We start from the raw sequence: 20,579 nt of genomic DNA, 5'->3' as shown, positions 1-20,579 counted from the left end.
CTAAGGTATGGGCGTTGGCGGCTCTCACCGAGCGTGTGGTGATTCTCCTGTTTAACCCTTTCGGCAAGGTATGTCGGTGCTAGATCGTTCAGGCATTTGGAGGTAAGTGAGACTGTTTTCAAGAGGATCCTGTCAGCTATTTTTAACCAGTGGACCTCTCTTCGAGAGTTAGAAATGTGTTCTCTGAGGGGGATATACAATGCTGCTCTTAGGGCATTATTTTGTAGTCTTTGAATTTTGTCCGTAACATATTTGTTGGCACCTAAGTACATAGCATTGCAATAATCTAGTCTAGACATTACACGGGCATTGGCTAAGGTGATGCAACCTGTAGTAGAGAGGAATGGTCTGCAGGCTCAGATGAGCTTGCAGGTATAGGCTGTGGTAGATGCAAGTGAATTTACTTGTTTCTTGAGTGTGAGTGTCGAGTCAAGATAGAAGCCTAGAGTCTTGACAGCTGGCATCACCTTAATGAGGTTGTTGTCAATATTAAAGGAGGTGTAGCTAGGACTAAGTTTTTTAATGTTAGTTTCAGCACCTAGGATTAGTATCTCAGTTTTGTCGTCATTCAGGCAGAGGCCGTGGGATGCCATCCATGCCTGAATGAGGAGGTATATCCTGTTTACTAAGGCTGTGTCATCAGTGAAGTTACCTGAAAGGGGAATAAGGATCTGGGTGTCATCTGCATAATTTGTGTAGGTAACACCCAGTCAGTCCAATTTATCAAACAACGGCTTAGTAAAAATGTTATACATAGTGGGTGAGACACAGGATCCTTGTGGTACTCCGCATGATATTTGAATTTGGTCAGCAGAGGCTGAAGGGGAGAAGACTTTCATTGTACGGTTGGCCAGGAAGGATTGGACCCAGGCTATGGCCTCCCCTGAGAAATGGGCCACCGACTTAAGCTGGTTGCATAAAAGACTGCATGGTCCACTAGGTCGAAGGCTGCAGAGAGGTCCAGGAGAAGTAGCATAGCTGTTTTCCCATTGTCCTTCAACTCGTCAATTTGGGTGTTAAGGTCTAGCAAGGCTGTTTCAGTGCCATGAAGAGGGCGGGAGCCAGATTGTCGCGATCCTAGTTATTGATTTTCTTCTAAGTATTTCTGAATTTGAATGTATGCTACTCTGTCAATAATATTAAGTAGAAAGGGGACAGTGGTAATGGGTCTCTAGTTAGTAGGGATATGAGGGTCTAGTGTTTGTTTTTTGAGCAGGGGAGGACCAAGGATTCTTTTAGATTGTTAGGCACTGTATTCGTTTTGAATGAGGCGTTGATAAGCTTAGAGATGAACGGGGCCAGGTCTCTGGCTGCGTCCTTTATGATTTGAGCAGGGCAGCTGTCACCCTTACAGTTCGATGGCTTTAAGGAAAGTATGATTTTCTCCGTCTCGAGGATAGAGATCTTTTTGAAACTGAATGGTGGTGTTATATTGTTCCCCATATATTGGGACGGTTGCTGCTCTGATGGGAGCAATGAGGCCTTTTTGTTGGCTATTTTGAGTTGGAGTGATGTAATTTTATTCGAGAGTGCATTTTGTATTGCAGTGCACAATAGCTTGCCCTTTGTGCTGTTGTATACGTGGCATCTCATGGTTGCATTTTAACTGTATGGAGCAATCGTATTTTTGGAAAAAAAATAATGGAGCAGCTGAAAAGGTTCCAACTGGTTGCAGTGAGTGTTCATACTGACAGCTGGGAGACATACTAGAGGGCTGCGGTGTGCTAAAAAACAGTATATAGAAATACATGCATGCGCCAGAAGTACGACACGTATTGCACATACAACACATATCATGTACAACCATTCGATGCTGCAAGTTAATGACATTTTATCTTGGTGTGTCGTCCTTAAAGGTCAGACTCTCGGCGATGCTTGTGGTCTTGTGCTGAAGGGATGTAACCAAGCAGTTTGGGCTGGACTGCCCCTTTTGAGGCAGAGACAGCACAGGTGCCATTCGGAGACGCCGGTCATTGTGCTGCCCGCCCTGACTATCTGCAGGGCGCTCCATACGCTTCTTCTCCCCAGAGCCATCCAGCTAGGATGCCTTCACCTCTGGACTGCTCCCCGCCTTATTCAAGTGGGACCCCACCTACCAGCCTCAGGTTCTATCCTTACGGACCAATCACCGACTACGCTACTCTCCCTGAGTGTCCGGCAAGATTTATCCACCAACCACCCACCGGCACCCCAGCGATCTACACTACCAACGCCCACATCGGCTACCTCTGCCCTTCCAAACACCCCACGTTGAAACCCTTTGGGTTCATCTGCCCCAACTGGACGCACGACCAGTGAGTTTCCTGACTCTCTTTGGCCCCAGAAGAAGGCTACCATCTATTCTGCCGAAACGTCATCAGCACTGTTTTTTCCGAAAATAGTTTCGGGGTCCCAACCTGTGCTGCAAATTTCATCTCCTAACATCAAACCCAGACGTAGACCAAATATGAGGTCAGACTATAGCCGGGCATGGGAGACTGATCTCCAACGTCTCCTACATCTGAACTTTTACCCTGTATTCTGCACACTCAGTGGCATGAAACATCTTCACAAACAAACTGTTAATCAAATTATATAAATGAATGTTTCAGCTGCCATGCCTTTGATTTTGAATGTCAAACTATGCTTCTGTGTTCCACAACGTACATTATAAACTGTTATATGCAAAAAATGGACTAAAATGCTTCGCACAAAGAAAATAAGTATCAGCTAATTAATCAAAAGCTGCAATTGTGTCTAAAAGAATTGGAATTGTGTACATCAATAGTACATTAGACATATCTGTTTTACAGCAGCAACGATGCTGCCTCCTTCAACAGTTGCCCAAACTGCACGGGCACCTATTAGGGTCTAAAACCAGTGTGCACGGAATCTAACCCGAGCACCCTCAAGATCCATAGAGGGTAGGAACACCCGCCTTGTTATACCTTGTGAGGTAGGACCAAGCCTGAATTGCATATGGTCTTTCCCCTTATGTAATGACTTGGCAGGCAAAGAACGATGGGCTGGAGGGTTGCTCAGAGCAATACCAGAGGTTAAGATTAATTCTAAACCTTCCAGCCATCACCTCTTTTGTTTTACAAGACTCTCAGGGCTAAATACTGCCAGGAATGGCCCACCACTGCAAGTGAAGAGAGGGCTCAGGTGGATTACTGGCACGATTCCCCCAAATACAAAGATTAGCGATATTAGTTTCCAGGGGCTACAGGGATGCTAATCATGGTATGCAAAATGAGTGCTTGCCCAATATTTCATAAAAGAATATGAACAAAGATGGCTGACATTTAGAAAAGTAAAGGGACCAGGTCCCTTTTCTATTTCTATGGCAACCATCGGGAAGGAAGTGCAGATGGAGATGCGCAAGAACAAACACGTCAGGTGGGGTAGGGTTTTGGGATTCCAGACAGCTGGGGGGCAGGGGCAAAGTAGGGGGAAGACGGATGGTGGGAGGATAGAAAGGAGAAGATGAACCTGGTAGCTGAAAATAAGCAGAAGACGCCAGTGGGAGACCTAAGGCATCTCACAGAAGGTAATTTATAGATTCCAGCCACGTTTCCTGCCACCTAATTGGCCAGGCGGTCCTCCCTCCCCTCCCCGCAGTTGGTAGTTGTTAGGACTGATTTTCTATACTCTGGCCTGGGGGGACAGATGTATAGAAGGCCAACCTATATTGTGACAGGAACAACTCTGGGAAGCTGTAGCCAAACCAGTTTAGGTAGCAGTGACAGGTGGCCTAGGCTAAGTTCTTCAGAGGTGGTGAGCTTGTAACGGATCCACAGTGACGTCACACAATGGGAGTCACAGATAACACTTAGACAGGATGTATAAACATACAGTTATTTAATTATGGCCAAAACACACTATAGAAAAATGACCACTAGCAGTTAGACATATCACACAACACCATCAAACTAAATACATATGTACATTAACTTTGTTATAGGGCATACTACACATCAGAAACTCCTGCAAAGGATAGGTTAGACAAGTATTATCACGCATTGTCCACAGAATGATCCCTAACTAAAATTGTCCAGCCCTAAGTTTTTCAGGGACCATTTGCCCAATAGTTCAGGTTACAGTTCCACAGAAGTTAGGCGGTGGTAAAAATGCAGGTAGGGTCTCTGGGGTCCAGTGAAGGGTTCTTAGGGTTCGGGTTCAAGTTAGACTGATGCCCAAAAGTAGCCCCAACAGTCAGATGCCTTGCGCAAACAATCAGTGGCAAAGCCAATATTGTTAGAAATAAGCTTTATTATAAGCCATTGACTTATAATGGAAGTATAGGGGTAGGTTAAAAACTCTGCAACTTACCCCTATACTCCGATTCTTCCACAGATTTGATAGAACAAAGGAAAAGTGTCTGATATTGCTTTTTCCACCAAAAGTCGCAGTCCTCGATTCACAGGGGTTACAGGTTCGAGCTGATTTCCGGTTGGTGTCTTTTACTGTTGCAAGGACTCTCGATTGAAGAATGCAGAAAAACTCAATGCAGCACCCCTCTCATGACTGGACTCGGGTCAGGTAGGCTATTTCATACAGTGGTCACTGCAGCAGGGTGATGCAAAATGACTCGGCAGCTGTAGTCGGACTTTCCCTCCTATCACGGGTCCCCTCAATGCTAGGATGCTGGAGTTTCGCAGGATGTAGTCTAATAGGGCCAGCTACGGACCCACCAGGTTTCAGACCGAAACTCGGTACAGTGATGCTGGCAGCAGGGTAGCCCAAAACCGAAGCTGGTCAGTCAAAGTACGATTACAGGGCACTTCAGAAGGCTTCGTTTGGCAGGGTACCGAGCAGACGTCCGGAATGGATGGTCCCTCCACTCTAAGGGTTGCAGCTCCTTCGCAGGACTGCTAAAGATCAAGAGCAAGACATGGTTTCTCCAGGACAGCAGCAGAAGTTGGTTGCCAGGCCTCCTTCAGTCGGGTCTCGGGTTTATTTGCGGGTCTCACAGCTGGACAGGCTACTTGGCTCCTTCAGTTTTCTCCATGATCTCTGAAGAATGGGTGCAGGGGTCCTCTTCTTATCCTAATAGCCAGGTAAGAGCTGCCGCCCTCACTAGCCAATAGCAGGACTAGCAAACACACACACCGCAGCAGTGGTCGAATCAGGACCACTGATGGGAACATTCACACATACCACTCAGACACACTGAAACCAGTTTGTGGATGGGGTTAGACAGGCCCAGCCCACATCCTGCCAGCAAACAAACACAGCCCTCCAGTAGCCTGCCAGAAGCTCCTGCTTTGCCCGGCACTGGAAGTCCTTATAAGGAAGAAGGCTGAAAAACAAGATGGCAAAAGGGCAGGCAGAATATCTTGTGGCATGGCCATGTTTGACCAGTAGCCACAGTTAGTAGCCAAACACAGTAAACACGGTAAAGCTAAAACAGAAATCCCCAAAAAGTGGGGAAAAGTCACTGCTCCCACCTGCTATCCTTTTAGCACACCTAGAGTAACCAAAATTCATCTGAGTGTTAGTCTAGGGAAAAACAAAAATGTACCCCATTGTACTGCAGTGTAAGCTGCATTGTACAATGATAAAAAGTTACCACAAGTGATACAAAAGTAACCAAAAGTAGTAACACAGTAACACGACTAAGGGAAACAATGTTTCCCAGTACTGACAGCCTGAAGAACATGTCAGTTTCCGAATAACATATGAGCAAAAGCCAGTGTAGTGAAGCTTAAGGCTTCACTGCACTGTGAAAAGTATAGGTCAGATTCAAAAATAAATGTTTTGGGGATTCCATAAAGAAAATGTGCATTAAAGAGAAATCTTTCTTAACACTAGTATACATTTTCCTTTCCATAGTATATGATATGATATGATTGGTTATTGATAACCCGCTTCATACCCAGAGGTTTCTAAGCATGGACCCGGGGATCGACCTGTGTTGCTCCGTGTCGTCTTGCTTCCAAGCCGAGCACGTTGCCCCTGAGCTATCCTCCCGAGACAGAGTTATTATTGAAAAATACATCATATACGCTGGCTACATGGAAGCACATCCAGGCATGGTGAAGCTGGGAAAGTGAGAGACAGTACGCCTGTACTCACTCCTTTAAGCACAACTGCATCTGAGCTCCATATATCCTAATGAGAAAGGGGACCACACTTGCATGCCATGCTTCAGTGTTCTACCCTTATTTGTTGAATGATAACAAACATCACTGCTCTGCCACACATCGATTACGTGTTCCCTTCAGCTCTACCGTACGTCCCATACATTTCATGCATTCCACTGATCACTGTTTTACCCCAATAAACAAATGCATTCAACCAATCTGGTATACTCAGCATGCAGTCCACCTGGCCTCCACTGTTGACCGTATTCACTGAATGCAGTCCACCTGGCCCCCACTGTTCACCGTATTCATTGCATACAGTCCACTTGCCCCAACTGTTCACAGTATTCATTGCATGCAGTCCACCTGCCCCACTGTTCACACTATTCATTGCATGCAGTCCACCTGGCCCCCACTGTTCACTGCATGCAGTCCACCTGCCCCCACTGTTCACCGTATCCATTGCATGCGGTCCACCTGACCCCACGGTCCACCGTATTCATTGCATGCAGTCCACCTGCCCCCACTGTTCACTGTATCCATTGCATGCGGTCCACCTGGCCCCACTGTTCACCGTATTCACTGCATGCGGTCCACCTGGACCCCACTGTTCACCGTACTCATTAGATGCAGTCCACCTGCCCCCCACTGTTCACAGTATTCATTGCATGCAGTCCACCTGCCCCCACTGTTCACTGTATTCATTGCATGCAGTCCACCTGGCCCCCACTGTTCACAGTATTTATTGCCAGCAGTCCACCTGCCCCCACTGTTCACAGTATCCCTTGCATGCAGTCCACCTGGCCCCCAATGTTCACCATATTCACTGCATGCAGTCCACCTGCCCCCACTGTTCACCGTATTCATTGCACGCAGTCCGCCTGCCCCCCACTGTTCACAGTATTCATTGCATGCAGTCCACCTGGCCCCCACAGTTCACCGTATTCATTGCACGCAGTCCACCTGCCCCACTGTTCACAGTATTCATTGCATGCAGTCTACCTGGCCCCACTGTTCTCAGTATTCATTGCATGCAGTCCACCTGCCCCACTGTTCACAGTAATCATTGCAGGCAGTCCACATGCCCCCACTGTTCACAGTAATCATTGCAGGCAGTCCACCTTCCCCTACTGTTCACCGTATCCATTGCATGCAGTCCACCTGGCCACAACTGTTCACAGTATTCGTTGCATGCTGTCCACCTGGCCCCACTGTTCACAGTATTCATTGCATGCACTCCACCTGGACACCATTGTTCACAGTATTCATTGCATACTGTCCACCTGGCCCCACTGTTCACAGTATTCATTGCATGCAGTCCACGTGGCCACCACTGTTCACAGTATTCATTGCATGCAGTTCACCTTCTCCCACTATTCACCATATTCATTGCATGCATGCATCCCACATTGATGCATGCAGCATTAATCTGATGCATTACATGCTTTACTGTTAATCTACACATGTATTGTTTGGATTCCATCTCTCACTGCTGTGCCCTATATCCATTCTGTGCATCCCGTCCTTTCCTGCTGCATTGTAGTTTCATAGTATGCATTCCTTCTATCACTCTGTGTGCACCACATTTACTCCATGCATCCCATACTTCACAGTGGTGCACCATATCCATTGCCTGTATTCCACACCTCAGGGCACTGCACAACTTTAATTCTGTCTGCACTGTGCACCCCTTCCATTGCTTTAATGCCACTTATCAATGATTGGCTCTCTATTCTTTGTATGCATACCATCTAGCGCTCCTGCACACATGCATTTAATGCATTCCATGCTTCATTGCTATGCATCACACACATCAAATGGAATCAATTACTTCAATAATGCTTATTACTCTACTAATACATACAATATCTCCTTTAACAAACCTCTTTGAATGCGCTGTTCCATGTGATTTGGCTCTCGTTGATGGACAGTTGCTCTTCTGCAGGTGCCAGTGGATTAAAGCGCCCAACAGGAACTGCTCTGTGGCTCTTGCCTCCAGAATACTCCCAGTTAAGAATGTCGAACCCGGTCATGGAGTCGCCATTCTCGTCAAAGAACACCTCCTCACCAGCAGTGTTCCTGAAATGCACCTTCTTCAGATAATAATGAAGCTAACAAAGGATGACAGTATGGTTCATTAACAAAAGGGAGACATGCCAGAGCCCTAAATATAAACCCATGCCAGAGCACTAAATATAAACACATGCCAGAGCCCTAAATATAAACACATGCCAGAGCCCTAAACATAAACACATGCCAGAGCCCTAAATATAAACCCATGCCAGAGCCCTAAATATAAACACATGCCAGAGCCCTAAATATAAACCCATGACAGAGCCCTAAACATAAACACATGCCAGAGCCCTAAATATAAACCCATGCCAGAGCCCTAAATATAAACCCATGCCAGAGCCCTAAATATAAACACATGCCAGAGCCCTAAACATAAACACATGCCAGAGCCCTAAACATAAACACATGGCAGAGCCTTAAACATAAACACATGCCAGAGCCCTAAACATAAACACATGCCAGAGCCCTAAATATAAACACATGCCAGAGCCCTAAATATAAACCCATGCCAGAGCCCTAAACATAAACACATGCCAGAGCCCTAAATATAAACCCATGCCAGAGACCTAAATATAAACCCATGCCAGAGCCCTAAATATAAACACATGCCAGAGCCCTAAACATAAACACATGCCAGAGCCCTAAACATAAACACATGCCAGAGCCCTAAATATAAACACATGCCAGAGCCCTAAATATAAACTCACGCCAGAGCCCTAAATATAAACACATGCCAGAGCCCTAAATATAAACACATGCCAGAGCCCTAAATATAAACCCATGCCAGAGCCCTAAATATAAACCCATACCAGAGCCCTAAACATAAACACATGCCAGAGCCCTAAACATAAACACATGCCAGAGCCCTAAACATAAACACATGCCAGAGCCCTAAATATAAACAAATGCCAGAGCCCTAAATATAAACCCAGGCCAGAGCCCTAAATATAAACACACGCCAGAGCCCTAAACATAAACCCATGCCAGAGCCCTAAACATAAACACATGCCAGAGCCCTAAACATAAACACATGCCAGAGCCCTAAATATAAACACACGCCAGAGCCCTAAACATAAACCCATGCCAGAGCCCTAAACATAAACCCATGCCAGAGCCCTAAACATAAACACATGCCAGAGCCCTAAACATAAACACATGCCAGAGCCCTAAATATAAACAAATGCCAGAGCCCTAAATATAAACCCAGGCCAGAGCCCTAAATATAAACACACGCCAGAGCCCTAAACATAAACCCATGCCAGAGCCCTAAACATAAACACATGCCAGAGCCCTAAACATAAACACATGCCAGAGCCCTAAATATAAACACACGCCAGAGCCCTAAACATAAACCCATGCCAGAGCCCTAAACATAAACACATGCCAGAGCCCTAAATATAAACACATGGAAAGCGTAAGAGATAGTGGGCCACACCCGTTCAACAGAATTACTGCCACTTTTACTGCTTCGCCACATTAAAGGGAACTGAAAATGGGAGGGAATTCAACGGTACTAATTTTGTCAGAGGAATTAGCTCAGGAGAATTATCGGCTTTGTAAATGAAGACCTCGAGGGCAGAGGACCCTTATTCTGGGTAAGGAGAAATGCCTTTAAACAACTCATACGTGGGTCACAAGGTAGCAGGATTGAAATGACTGGGAGGCAGGTCCACCTGTGTAATGCCAGTAAATGCACTCCCTGCCACAGCCCAGTGAATGAAGGATCTGCCCTCTGACACTACACATTGTAGTCCTACAGCAACACACAAGGCCCTGCGTGACAATGTCAGGGCATGCCAGAAATGCATAATCCCATCCGTACAAAGAATGAGCTGCAGGTACAACAATGTATGTTAAAGGATATCTATACCACGCACTATCACCGTCGGAGTGGTCCTCTGGCGCTCTGGTGGATCTGAAAATAAGGGGGTTGGTTGGGGTATGTTAGTAGGACAACGTTTGGAGAAAGAGCAAGGGAGATGTGATGTGCTGTTAGCAGCTTCAGTTCGGTTAACACTGTTTGCTGAGCTTTTTGGTGTGGTATCCGGTCGATATCCGTCGTGTGCTGTTGTGTAAGGCTGTGTGTGCTTTGTTGTTGCAGTGTAGTGAGGTGCGTGTGGTTTGCTGTGCTTTAAGAGGTATGGTTGTGTTTAGAGTTTGAGAGGTATATGCAGAGGGGTGAAGTTTTAGTAGGGTTAGTTATTAGCAATGTTATATGAAGAGACGCAAACTCATTTTGTGGGTCCTCTCTCGGCGTGACTCTAGGTAATATTCACAATCCTCTCTAGATGCGATGCAGGCTAATATTCACAGTTTTATCCTAAAGCGGCACAGGCTCACAGTCCTTTCTAGATGTGACTCAAGGCAACATTCACAATCCTCTCTGGATATGATGCAGGCCAATATTCACAGTTCTGTCTTGGTGTGGTTAATAATCGCAGTCCTCTCTAGGTGTGACTCGAGGTAATATTCACAATCCTCTCTGCATGCGACGCAGGCTAATATTCACAGCTCTATCCCAGTGTGGCACAGGCTAATAATCACAGTCCTCTCTATGTGTGACTCAAGGTAATATTAACAATCCTCTCTGCATGCGACGCAGGCTAATATTCGCAGTTCTTCCTTAGTGTGGCACAGGCTAATATTCACAGTTCTATTTTAGTGTGGCACAGGCTAATAATCACAGTCATCTCTAGGTGTGACTCAAGGTAATATTCACAATCCTATCTGCATGCGACGCAGGCTAATATTCGCAGTTCTACCTTAGTGTGGCACAGGCTAATATTCACAGTTCTATTTTAGTGTGGCACAGGCTAATAATCACAGTCCTCTCTAGGTGTGACTCAAGGTAATATTCACAATCCTATCTGCATGCGACGCAGGCTAATATTCGCAGTTCTACCTTAGTGTGGCACAGGCTAATATTCACAGTTCTATTTTAGTGTGGCACAGGCTAATAATCACAGTTCTATTTTAGTGTGGCACAGGCTAATAATCACAGTTCTATTTTAGTGTGGCACAGGCTAATATTCACAGTTCTATTTTAGTGTGGCACAGGCTAATATTCACAGCTCTATTTTAGTGTGGCACAGGCTAATATTCACAGTTCTATTTTAGTGTGGCACAGGCTAATAATCACAGTTCTATTTTAGTGTGGCACAGGCTAATATTCACAGTTCTATTTTAGTGTGGCACAGGCTAATAATCACAGTTCTATTTTAGTGTGGCACAGGCTAATAATCACAGTTCTATTTTAGTGTGGCACAGGCTAATATTCACAGTAATGTCTAGATGTGACTCAAGGTAATATTCAAAGATCTATCCTGCTGTGGCTCCGGTCAGTATTCACAATCCTCACTAGTTGCTAAACTGGTTAGTATTAACAGTCTGGTGTGCTATGTTCTACGTGTAGGTATAGTGGAAAGGCGTCTGGAGTAAAGTGGTTGCTTTACTCCACAGCCAGGTCACACCTACATTTATTTATTTATGTATGTATTTATTTATTTATCTAATTCATTTCTTTTTTACATTTATAGCGCACAAAGCGGCCCTGGGGCATTGTGGTGCTGTTACAGCAGTGCTTACTTAGTTACAAGGTCAATAGACAAGAGCGCCTGTCTTCGGTTCTTGGTTGCATTGAACCTGATACAGGTGTAGGTTACATAGACACAAAAAACGGCAGAGTAGGCAGCTTTACAGGCTCAAAGGTTTAGGTAAGAATAGGACATCCTTCAGGTGTCAGGATACCTTCCCGGTGAGGGCAGACAGAGAGGGCAGAACGTACTGGAATGAGCTAATTGAAGAGCTCAGTTTTTAGTGATTTCCGGAACTCTAGGCGAGAGGTTTCATTCCGAAGAGTTGTGGGGAGGGCATTCCAATGTTTGGGAGCCAGGTAGGTGAAGCTGGCACCTCCTGCTTTGGCCCTTTTGAAGTTGGGATCTTTGAGCTGACTGGAGTGATGAGACCTCTTTTGTCTGGAAGAGGTAGCTCTACGTACGTTTTCAGCAAGATAAGGAGGGGTTGTGAGTGAGAGGCATTTATAATATCTGTCGACTATGTCAAATGCTATTATAAAGGCTACGAAAATAAAAACCTTGGAAGATATTACTGGCGATCAATTTTGGTCTGTGTTTGTGTTGTGTGTTTGGTCTGTGTTTGTTGGTGTGTGTTTGTTGGAGTGTTTGTTGGAGCAAAATCTGTAGTACTTTTGGCGCAGCCTGGGCAATATGGCAGGAGGCGAAAAAGAGACTTGCTGAGTATACCGATGAAATAGAAGCATAACATTTTAAGGATTTTGATTGTATTGTATATTAATAGATAGTACATTGTACCTTTCTAGGACTATTAGATAAATTATGTGAACATTTGTTGATGTGTTTTGTCAAAAAGTGTGTTAAAAGTTCAAAATGAACTATGGCACAATTAATAAAAAAAGAAAAAGAGAGAGAGTGGCATTTATCCGTTATGGCTAGTGTCTTGAAGAGTACCTTGATAGTCGCTGCTGGTTGATGGCTGGCCACAGGCCTCCCATGCTGACACCTGCAGACCAAATTTGGAGCCCCCACTGTAGGACCCGCCCTTTGCCTTGTGGCCCTTAGCCGTAGGGGATGCCGGGAAGGTTGGATTGTCTATTATAGGAAGGGGGACCAATCAGGGTGCGTGGGAGGGCTCAGAGGCGGGATGGAAGTGGGTTGGGAAGCGGCCAGGGGAGAGGGGACAAAATGCACAGAGCTTTTAAAATTACAAACTTGTGGAAATTAGATGGCTGTGTGGGTCGGGGCTATGGCAGCACTCACCTCGTGGATGTTTGAAATGGTGCGGGCTGCACGCTGTGCACCGGGTCAATAGGGCTGTGTTGTGGCTAAGGACGGGGAGAGTGAACACGCAAGACACAGACGCGAGCCAAAATAAAATGAAAGTTTTCCAAAGAAATGGGAAAATGGGCGCAGGGCACACACTCACCTCACTCACAAGCCAGAGCTAAAATTGCTTGGATGCAGGTGTCGAGGGGGGAGAGAAGACCCTTGTTGGTGTAACTACGGGCTGCTAGGCCCAATCATTGAGCTAGGGGTGGGAACAAGGGAGAGGTCCCAAGGAGCAGGTTAAGGGGTGAGTGAACACGCAAGACACAGACACAACCTAAATAAATGAAACATTTCCAGATAAATGGGAAAATGGGCACAGGGCCGCACACTCACCTCATCCACAAGCCGGAGCTAAAATGGCTTGGATGCAGGTGTCTTAGGGGGTAGAGGAGACCCTCGTGGATGTAACTAAGGGCTGCTAGGGCCAATCACAGAGCTCGGGTGGGAACAGGGGAGAGGTTGCAAGGAGCAGGGTAAGGGGAGAGTGAACACACAAGGCACTAGATAAATTAGCGAAATAAAATGAACGTTTTCCAAAGAAATGGGAAAATGGCCGTAGGGCTACACACTGAATGAGGAAACTATACCTTGAGGGGCCAAAGCCCAGATCGCCTGTGCAAGATGACAGTGCAACACTGACAGGCAGCTATGCCATGAAGGTTGTATCCCATGGAAGTCATTTCCTAAGAGTATGATCGCTATCACAACATGTACACGATTACCAGAAAGCATATCGGAGAACGTGCACTGGTGCCCAGTACTGAAGAAACATAGATTACATCTCCATTAGACATCCCTCATTCCAGGAGGCATAACGTAATTGAGGGAAACAGAGAGCAATGGTGGAAAAGTCAGGGTTGACCCACATTCATTAGCTGAAATGTAGACCATTGTGCCATGAGTACTGGGTAGAGGTATTGATTGTTAAGCAAACTCCAGCTATCCCCAGGTACTGTGGCTGATGACACCTGTCCGGATCCCACAGATGGAACAGGAAGTGGCATATAATGAGGCACACATTAGGATCAGCTCTGTATTAGCATACCTGTGCACTACTGAAGGGCGGTTTCATCAAAAAGAGGGTGCCCTAATGTACAGGCCAGACAAGGTGGGGTAAATATTTGTAGGGTGTACCATGTTGCACAACATGTGCATAGGCACACATGTCCCCAGGCACCGAAATCAACATGGCAGTCCGAGAGGAGGATGAATACACATGTGGGGGAAAGTCTGGAATTGAACATTTTATGTACTCCCCTAGCACACTGCTGCATTATAATATTGAGTAGGTACTACAAACTGCCATGTTTAAACAACTGTGTCTTGCCAGTGCGAGGTGAGGCTTTAGGCTTTACTGCTCATGTCTATGCAATGAAGGCCTTTCGCCTATGCTCGCCTATGCTCACCTTCACATCTCTCGCTCGCTCTGATGGGTTTCCCTTTTGGCAAGGTGTGGAAATGTCAGTTTCTTATATAGGTAATTTGGTTTATAGTCATAATATCGACTGAAAAATTTTCGAAAGTCATAAAATCGAGAAAAAAAAAGTTGAAAAAAATAATCGAATTTCTTTTTTAATACGTTTATAATCGAAATGGGGGGGTTCCCCCGCAAACCCCCCTTTTTTTTGTTTTTACCTTTTTTTTACATCCCGAACCCCCAAAAAAATATATAAATAAAAAAATAAAGAATTCGATTTTTTTTTCGACATTTTGTTTCTCGAATTTATTGTAATTCAACATTTTATTTCCGATATTATGACTGACCACCAGGTAATTTATTGCATTTACATGTATTTTAATGTATTGCATGTCACCTTGTGCATTTTTATGTATTGCATACCTTTTCATTTCCACACTGTATTTTGACTTCATTTTCCCAAATATATTTTTTTATCTTGCACTGTATAAGCCCTCTTCCTGGCCAGTCACAGGGAATCTAAGGCCTAGCCAGCCCAACCCACCCCCAGCCCAACCGGCTAGCCCAGACTCTACCCAGCCACCAAACCTTAATCATTCCACCCCAATAAACCCTATGATCGTCCCGTTCACCCATGAAATACAATCCCAGATAGCCAGCCTTTTCAACTCTCCTTCCTCAGCTACGTCACCAACGTTTGAAGGGTTCCCAAAAGTGACGACCAGTTCTGGTGCATTCCCACTCTGACAGCTCCCTGAAGGAGGCTCTACCTTAGTTACTGTACATGCCCCCTGGAGTGCAACTGATTTGTTCAATATTGCTCAGAGATTCCCAAAGATACAAGAAGATCCTGTTAAGTTCCAAGAGGAGCTTCAGGTTATAATAGACTGTTATCACCCCACGTGTGTTGATTTAAATCAATTATTTTGAGCAGTGATGCCCACAGACACGTTTACCCGGTTGAAGGTGCAGGCTATCTGTCCAGCTGAAGAACCGGTCACCCCCAGGGACCTGAACACATGTACTGATAGACTTGTTCAAACTATTCTTAAAATCTGTCCCGAAACACTGATTGATCCAAAATGAATGCGTGTAAGCAAGCCAAGGGTGACAATCCTGCAGAATGTCTTGTACGTCTCAAACAATGGTTTGGACAATATTCTGGGATTATTCTGCAGCCATTATAGCACCTGAAGATGTTGTGGCTTAGTTGGTTATGGGTTTGCAACCTAAGGTTATCACATAGAATACAAGCAGTCAGGGGTGTTGCTAGGTCTGGAAAAGATCAGGGGCTAAGCTAATGTCGGGACTGGCGGGACTCGGGGCTAGCTATAGCCTTTTGGTTGTAGCCCCTGAACTTCTATCCCGGGCTACAACTAAAAGACCCAGGGCTATAGCCCCCTTAGCCCCCCCCCTAGCAACGCCTGTGCAAGCAGTGCTAATAGCGTGGGAAGGAAAGAGTGTGGTAGAGGTTTTTCTAGCTGCACAGCACTTTCATGAAAAGGTCAAAAGACAGAAAGAAACTACTGAAGCCAGACTTATGGAGTTGCAGATACAGAGTTTACAACCTTGCCAGGGAAAGGGAGGGTTCAGCCCCTCACCGGGGGTAGGGGGTGAGGGCAAGGATGGCTAAGAGGCAGAGGAGCACCCCAATCACATGAACCAGGCAAACTGCTTAGAAGTATTCTATGAACACATACAATGATCCGTGTAATTACTGCAAAGAGTTTGGACACAGGAAAGCCAACTGCCTACATCAGCCTCAGTATGATGGTTGAGGTGGGCAGCCAACCCCGTAAAGCAGAATAACTAAGCCCCAGCCTCCACCAACACCACTTCAGACCGATGGTTAGGATTGCCAAGGAGTCCCCAAACTTATTGCACCATTCATACCGACTGATTCTACTGCCCTGTGTGTTGATTGTGTTACTGCTGGTCAGAAGATGTAATGTTTGGTTGACAGGGGAGTGTCACACTCCACACTAAAAGCCTCTGAGTTTTCATGAATGATGCATTCTGATTAAGTAGTTAACACTGTCGGTATATGGGTTACTCCACTACCTCATCCTGTGTCTGCCCCGCTCATGGTCACGATAGGTCCAAATTCTGACCAACATGCATTCTTGCTGAGTTCCTGTTCTCCTGTGAATTGGTTTGGATTAGACTTATTGTGTAAGCTAAGATACTCCATTTATTGTTCCTCCGATGGTGTGTGCCATGACATCCCAGCTCACAGAGAGCCTGAGGTATTGGCAGTGTTACAGGAAATTACCCATTCAAACCCTGGAGACCAGGCTGACATCCCTGTTCATGACAGGGACTGTTGGACCAAGACCCGACCAAGTTATGGTCAACCCATTGTAAAGAAAATAGCAACCCAAAAACCGAACAGTAAAAATAATCCAGAAAGCCAAGTAATCACTGCACTGCTTTGCAAGGGAAAGGAAGGTTTATTACATGCAAAGGGTCTCAGATGGTCCATAGAACCGAACTGACACAGAGCTCATCACCGCTCCAAGAAGTTACAGGTTATATAGAGGTACATTGCAGGATTTGAATAGCAAGTTACAGTGTTATCCCACCACCCTCATTGGCTACCACCTACAGAACATGCTATTGTCCCCTAAACACGTGGTCCCCTACATCGTTACCATTGAATCCAGGCATGGGATTGGTGGTTCAAACTTATTGACACATTAATACATTGAGAATGCCACGTGATGTGCACCTCTCTGTTCCAGACACGATCAAAGTAAACTGGCGAGGCCAACTCAGCTTTTAATTAGACAATGAGACTTCTCATTATACCAGACGCCACGGAGCACCCAAGCTGCCACCCGACCTTGTGCTTAATTTACTGGCATCACCTCTTCTCCTCCTATCCCAAATCACAGGATGTTTTAGACATGGCCTCCCCCTTATCTCCTTCGAACCCCAGGTGGCCAGTAATGACATGACAGGGACACCACTCTTGAGTCTGAGTTTCAGGGATTTATCTGTTTCATTTGTGTGCCCATTTGTAATTCATATGGGATGAACACTCATAGGGGAGGGCAGCAGGGCTCTAAATCTTTGTTTAGCCTCTTGGAAATCACAAAACCTTATGCCCTACTCTCATGACGTTGCCCTTCAATTTCAATGGGTGCATCCCTACAGCTTGCATTCCATTCCCACCACGTTCAGGCCCTGCAGCTGGACATAATTAGCTGTTATCTGCACACTGCAGGTGCCTCTGACCTCGGCTTCTCTCTTGGGGAACGGGAAATGGGGTTTGTTTTTGGAGCTGAACTACACCGAGCCGCAGCTCAACATCAGGGCCTGTGTTCTATTGTGTTCATAAAACACTAGGCCTTAACTTCCAACATGGCGACACTTCTGCCATGTTAACACACAGACCTCGCTCTTAGCATAGTACCTGTATGACTCCATATTCCACCTGTTTCAGTTCTTCCCGCACACCTCACTTCGGACCATAACTTTGTATAACAACTAAACACAGGGCCTATAATGCTGCCCTATTTGTAACCTCTGCAACTGCAACAGTAAAACATGTGTTGCTCGTTCTGTGTTACTATATGTGGGTATCTAATATGTGTCAAACCTAACTAAAAACAATACGTGTTGTTTTGCTGTGCAAACCTCAGTCTGCTCCACGATAGTTTGTGCTAATAGGTTTTTCTCAACCTGAACGTTTTTGCCTGGCTGGAACGATGTACGTTATACTTTAAGTTGTATGAGTTACTAGTTTCAGGATGTTGGGAAAAATAAATCAACTTCTAAAACCCATCCACAATTTGAGATCCGGTAGGCAAGGTTATAGACAAAAATAAAGTAAATACTAACACCTTTGCTAAGAGTAGCCTTATTCAATTGGCTATGCCTTTTGGCTTTATTTCTTTTTTTTGAGTGGCGCTTATAAAGTATTCTGGTATTGTAGAAAGCTGATACCTGTAGTTTAGCTGGAGATTTCTTCTAAACAAATAATGCAAAAAATGAAAAAACAAACACAAGATATACAGAAAATAAAATGACTGCATTTTTTGCAAAAAGTAGTTAGGAAAAAGAGCAGCGTAAAACATGTTTTGTCATGGTCCAAGACAAGAACAAGCAGGAGTAAAAACATGAGCAAATTGTGCAACAAAGAGACAAAATTACATGAAAGTGTCCTTAATCCAAAGAGCTGCACACAGCTGATAAATTAATGGATGCACTATTGTGTGAAAGAAGAGAACGTCCGACTGCACCACCGCACTATGTACCAGCGGTGCCTCGACCAGTGCTGCATCTACCCGACACCGACTCCTGGCCTGCTGCACCTCCCACACCAGAACTCCTTAAGGCTACGCAACCTAGCTCCCCTACCACTTCCAAATCCTATACCCTCTATTGAAATATTCACGCACCACTTAGTGATTAGAGAGCAGGGCTTTGTAGCGCACTAACAGTGAACAAAAAGGCAAGGTTAGGAGTACCAGCAGAAGATGATATACTGGAAGGATTAGAAACTCAGCGGGGTGGACCCGTATAACTGGTGCCCTTAAATCACTTTCAAAGGCTAACTGCGTAGCAGTACTAAGTGGTAGAACCCCAACTACCACCAAGTAACATAGTTCTGTAAAGTACTACAAACCATGCACTGCCCAATAAGAGTTGATGCAGTTGAAACATCAGATAAATTGTGCGTTGATTTATTCAGATGATCAGCCGACATGTGTTTCAACCTTCTGCTGTACAATACAATTTCCTTTTCATGTATCCGTCTTGTAGGTATTTAGCCATTATTTGTAATACCAGTTTCTGAATGAATGGGGAGTATTGCTTTAATGTGCCATGGATCTCCATGTCTGCATTATCTTCACAGTGTTTGGGGAGAGTGTCCTTCTGAATGAACATCTTGTTCATTAAAGGACAAGATATTCGTAAAGCGTTTAGCTTTGCTATCTGCAGTTCATGTAGTTCCTCCGTATGGAACTTTAACACTTGCAATGTGACGGAACTTAAGGTCAATCGCTTTTTTATTTTATTTCTTCCTATGTCCTTCTCAATGGCGCGATCCTGGTTTGTGACAAAAGTAACATTATCTTTATGATTTTGTATTACCGTCTGTGATATTGATACCAGTGTAATTCCATGGGATATGCAATTCACAAATCTTGTCCTCATAATTTATCTGACGTTTCAACTGTATCAAATCTTTTTGGGCAGTACTAACCATCTTTACAGAACTATATACTGGAAGGGACTGAATTAGCTGTCTCACATATGTTGACTGACTACCATACCCCTGAACATATGAGAAAAACACTTGCCCGAGAATGGTGCACACTCACTGATTCTGCAGTACCCAGAGAATTGCAACATTTAAATCATTCAGCATGCACCCTCAATACACTAGAAGACAGGCATCAGCACCTATCTGAGCTGTTCTCACATACGGAGGAACTACATGAACCGCAGATAGCAAAACTAAATGCTTTAGGAATATCTTGTCCTTTAATAAACAAGACGTTCATTCAGAAGAGCACTTTCCGCACACGGTGGAGATGCTGCAGAAATGCACATCATCTTTAGAGACGCTCTTAGATGATTTCTAATCCATCCCTTTCCCCTATGGAGATCCATGGCACATTTAAGCAATACTCCCCATCCATTCAGAAACGGGTATTAAACTAATGGCTAAAAACCTACAAGACGGATACATGAAAAAGAAATTGTGTTGTACAGCAGATGTTATGAAAATATATAAGCGCATCTTCATAGATGACAATGCCCTCACTTCCCTGTCTCTTGATTTAGCTTTACTGCTCAACAATAGGGTTGAAAAGGCCACCGCCCAGATGCTCATGAGAGAGATGCCGCCGACACTCGTCCCACAAAGAGAGGAGCCATCCAATGGTGATGTGCTTGCTAGAACAGTTGCCGCACACTATATTGAACAATTTGTATATGCCCTCTTTTCCAGGCAAGAAGTTAACACAATTAAGCTATCCATCCCAGGAAGAACCCCACCGGGTTCTATAAGGAAGTACAGTCGGTCTTGGCTTCTTCAGTTTTTACTTTAAAAGATATAGATTTATTATTTCCCGTCATTTTACCTTCTGATTTATTGAAGCAAATCAGGAACATAGATGCTAACGGGGCATTGGGGGAAACATGGCC

General features: G+C 44.9%; 1 protein-coding gene across 1 annotated transcript in view; it reads right to left on the bottom strand.

The window, feature by feature from the left end:
* Positions 1-20,579, bottom strand: part of LOC138453830 (vomeronasal type-2 receptor 26-like) — a 341,447-nt gene that overhangs the window by 94,442 nt on the left and 226,426 nt on the right. Inside the window, exons 5-6 of the mRNA XM_069606996.1 lie at positions 18,967-18,975; positions 7,949-8,176 (exon numbers count right to left, since the gene is read on the bottom strand). Of these exons, the coding sequence (XP_069463097.1) occupies positions 7,949-8,176; positions 18,967-18,975 (237 nt within the window). The remainder of the gene's footprint in view (positions 1-7,948; positions 8,177-18,966; positions 18,976-20,579) is intronic.

The sequence above is a fragment of the Ambystoma mexicanum genome, chromosome 4p (assembly GCF_040938575.1).
Source record: "Ambystoma mexicanum isolate Mex_15411 chromosome 4p, UKY_AmexF1_1, whole genome shotgun sequence".
NCBI lineage: Eukaryota > Metazoa > Chordata > Amphibia > Caudata > Ambystomatidae > Ambystoma > Ambystoma mexicanum.
Note: the sequence above shows the minus strand (reverse complement) of the source record. Positions and strands in the feature narration are given on the sequence as shown.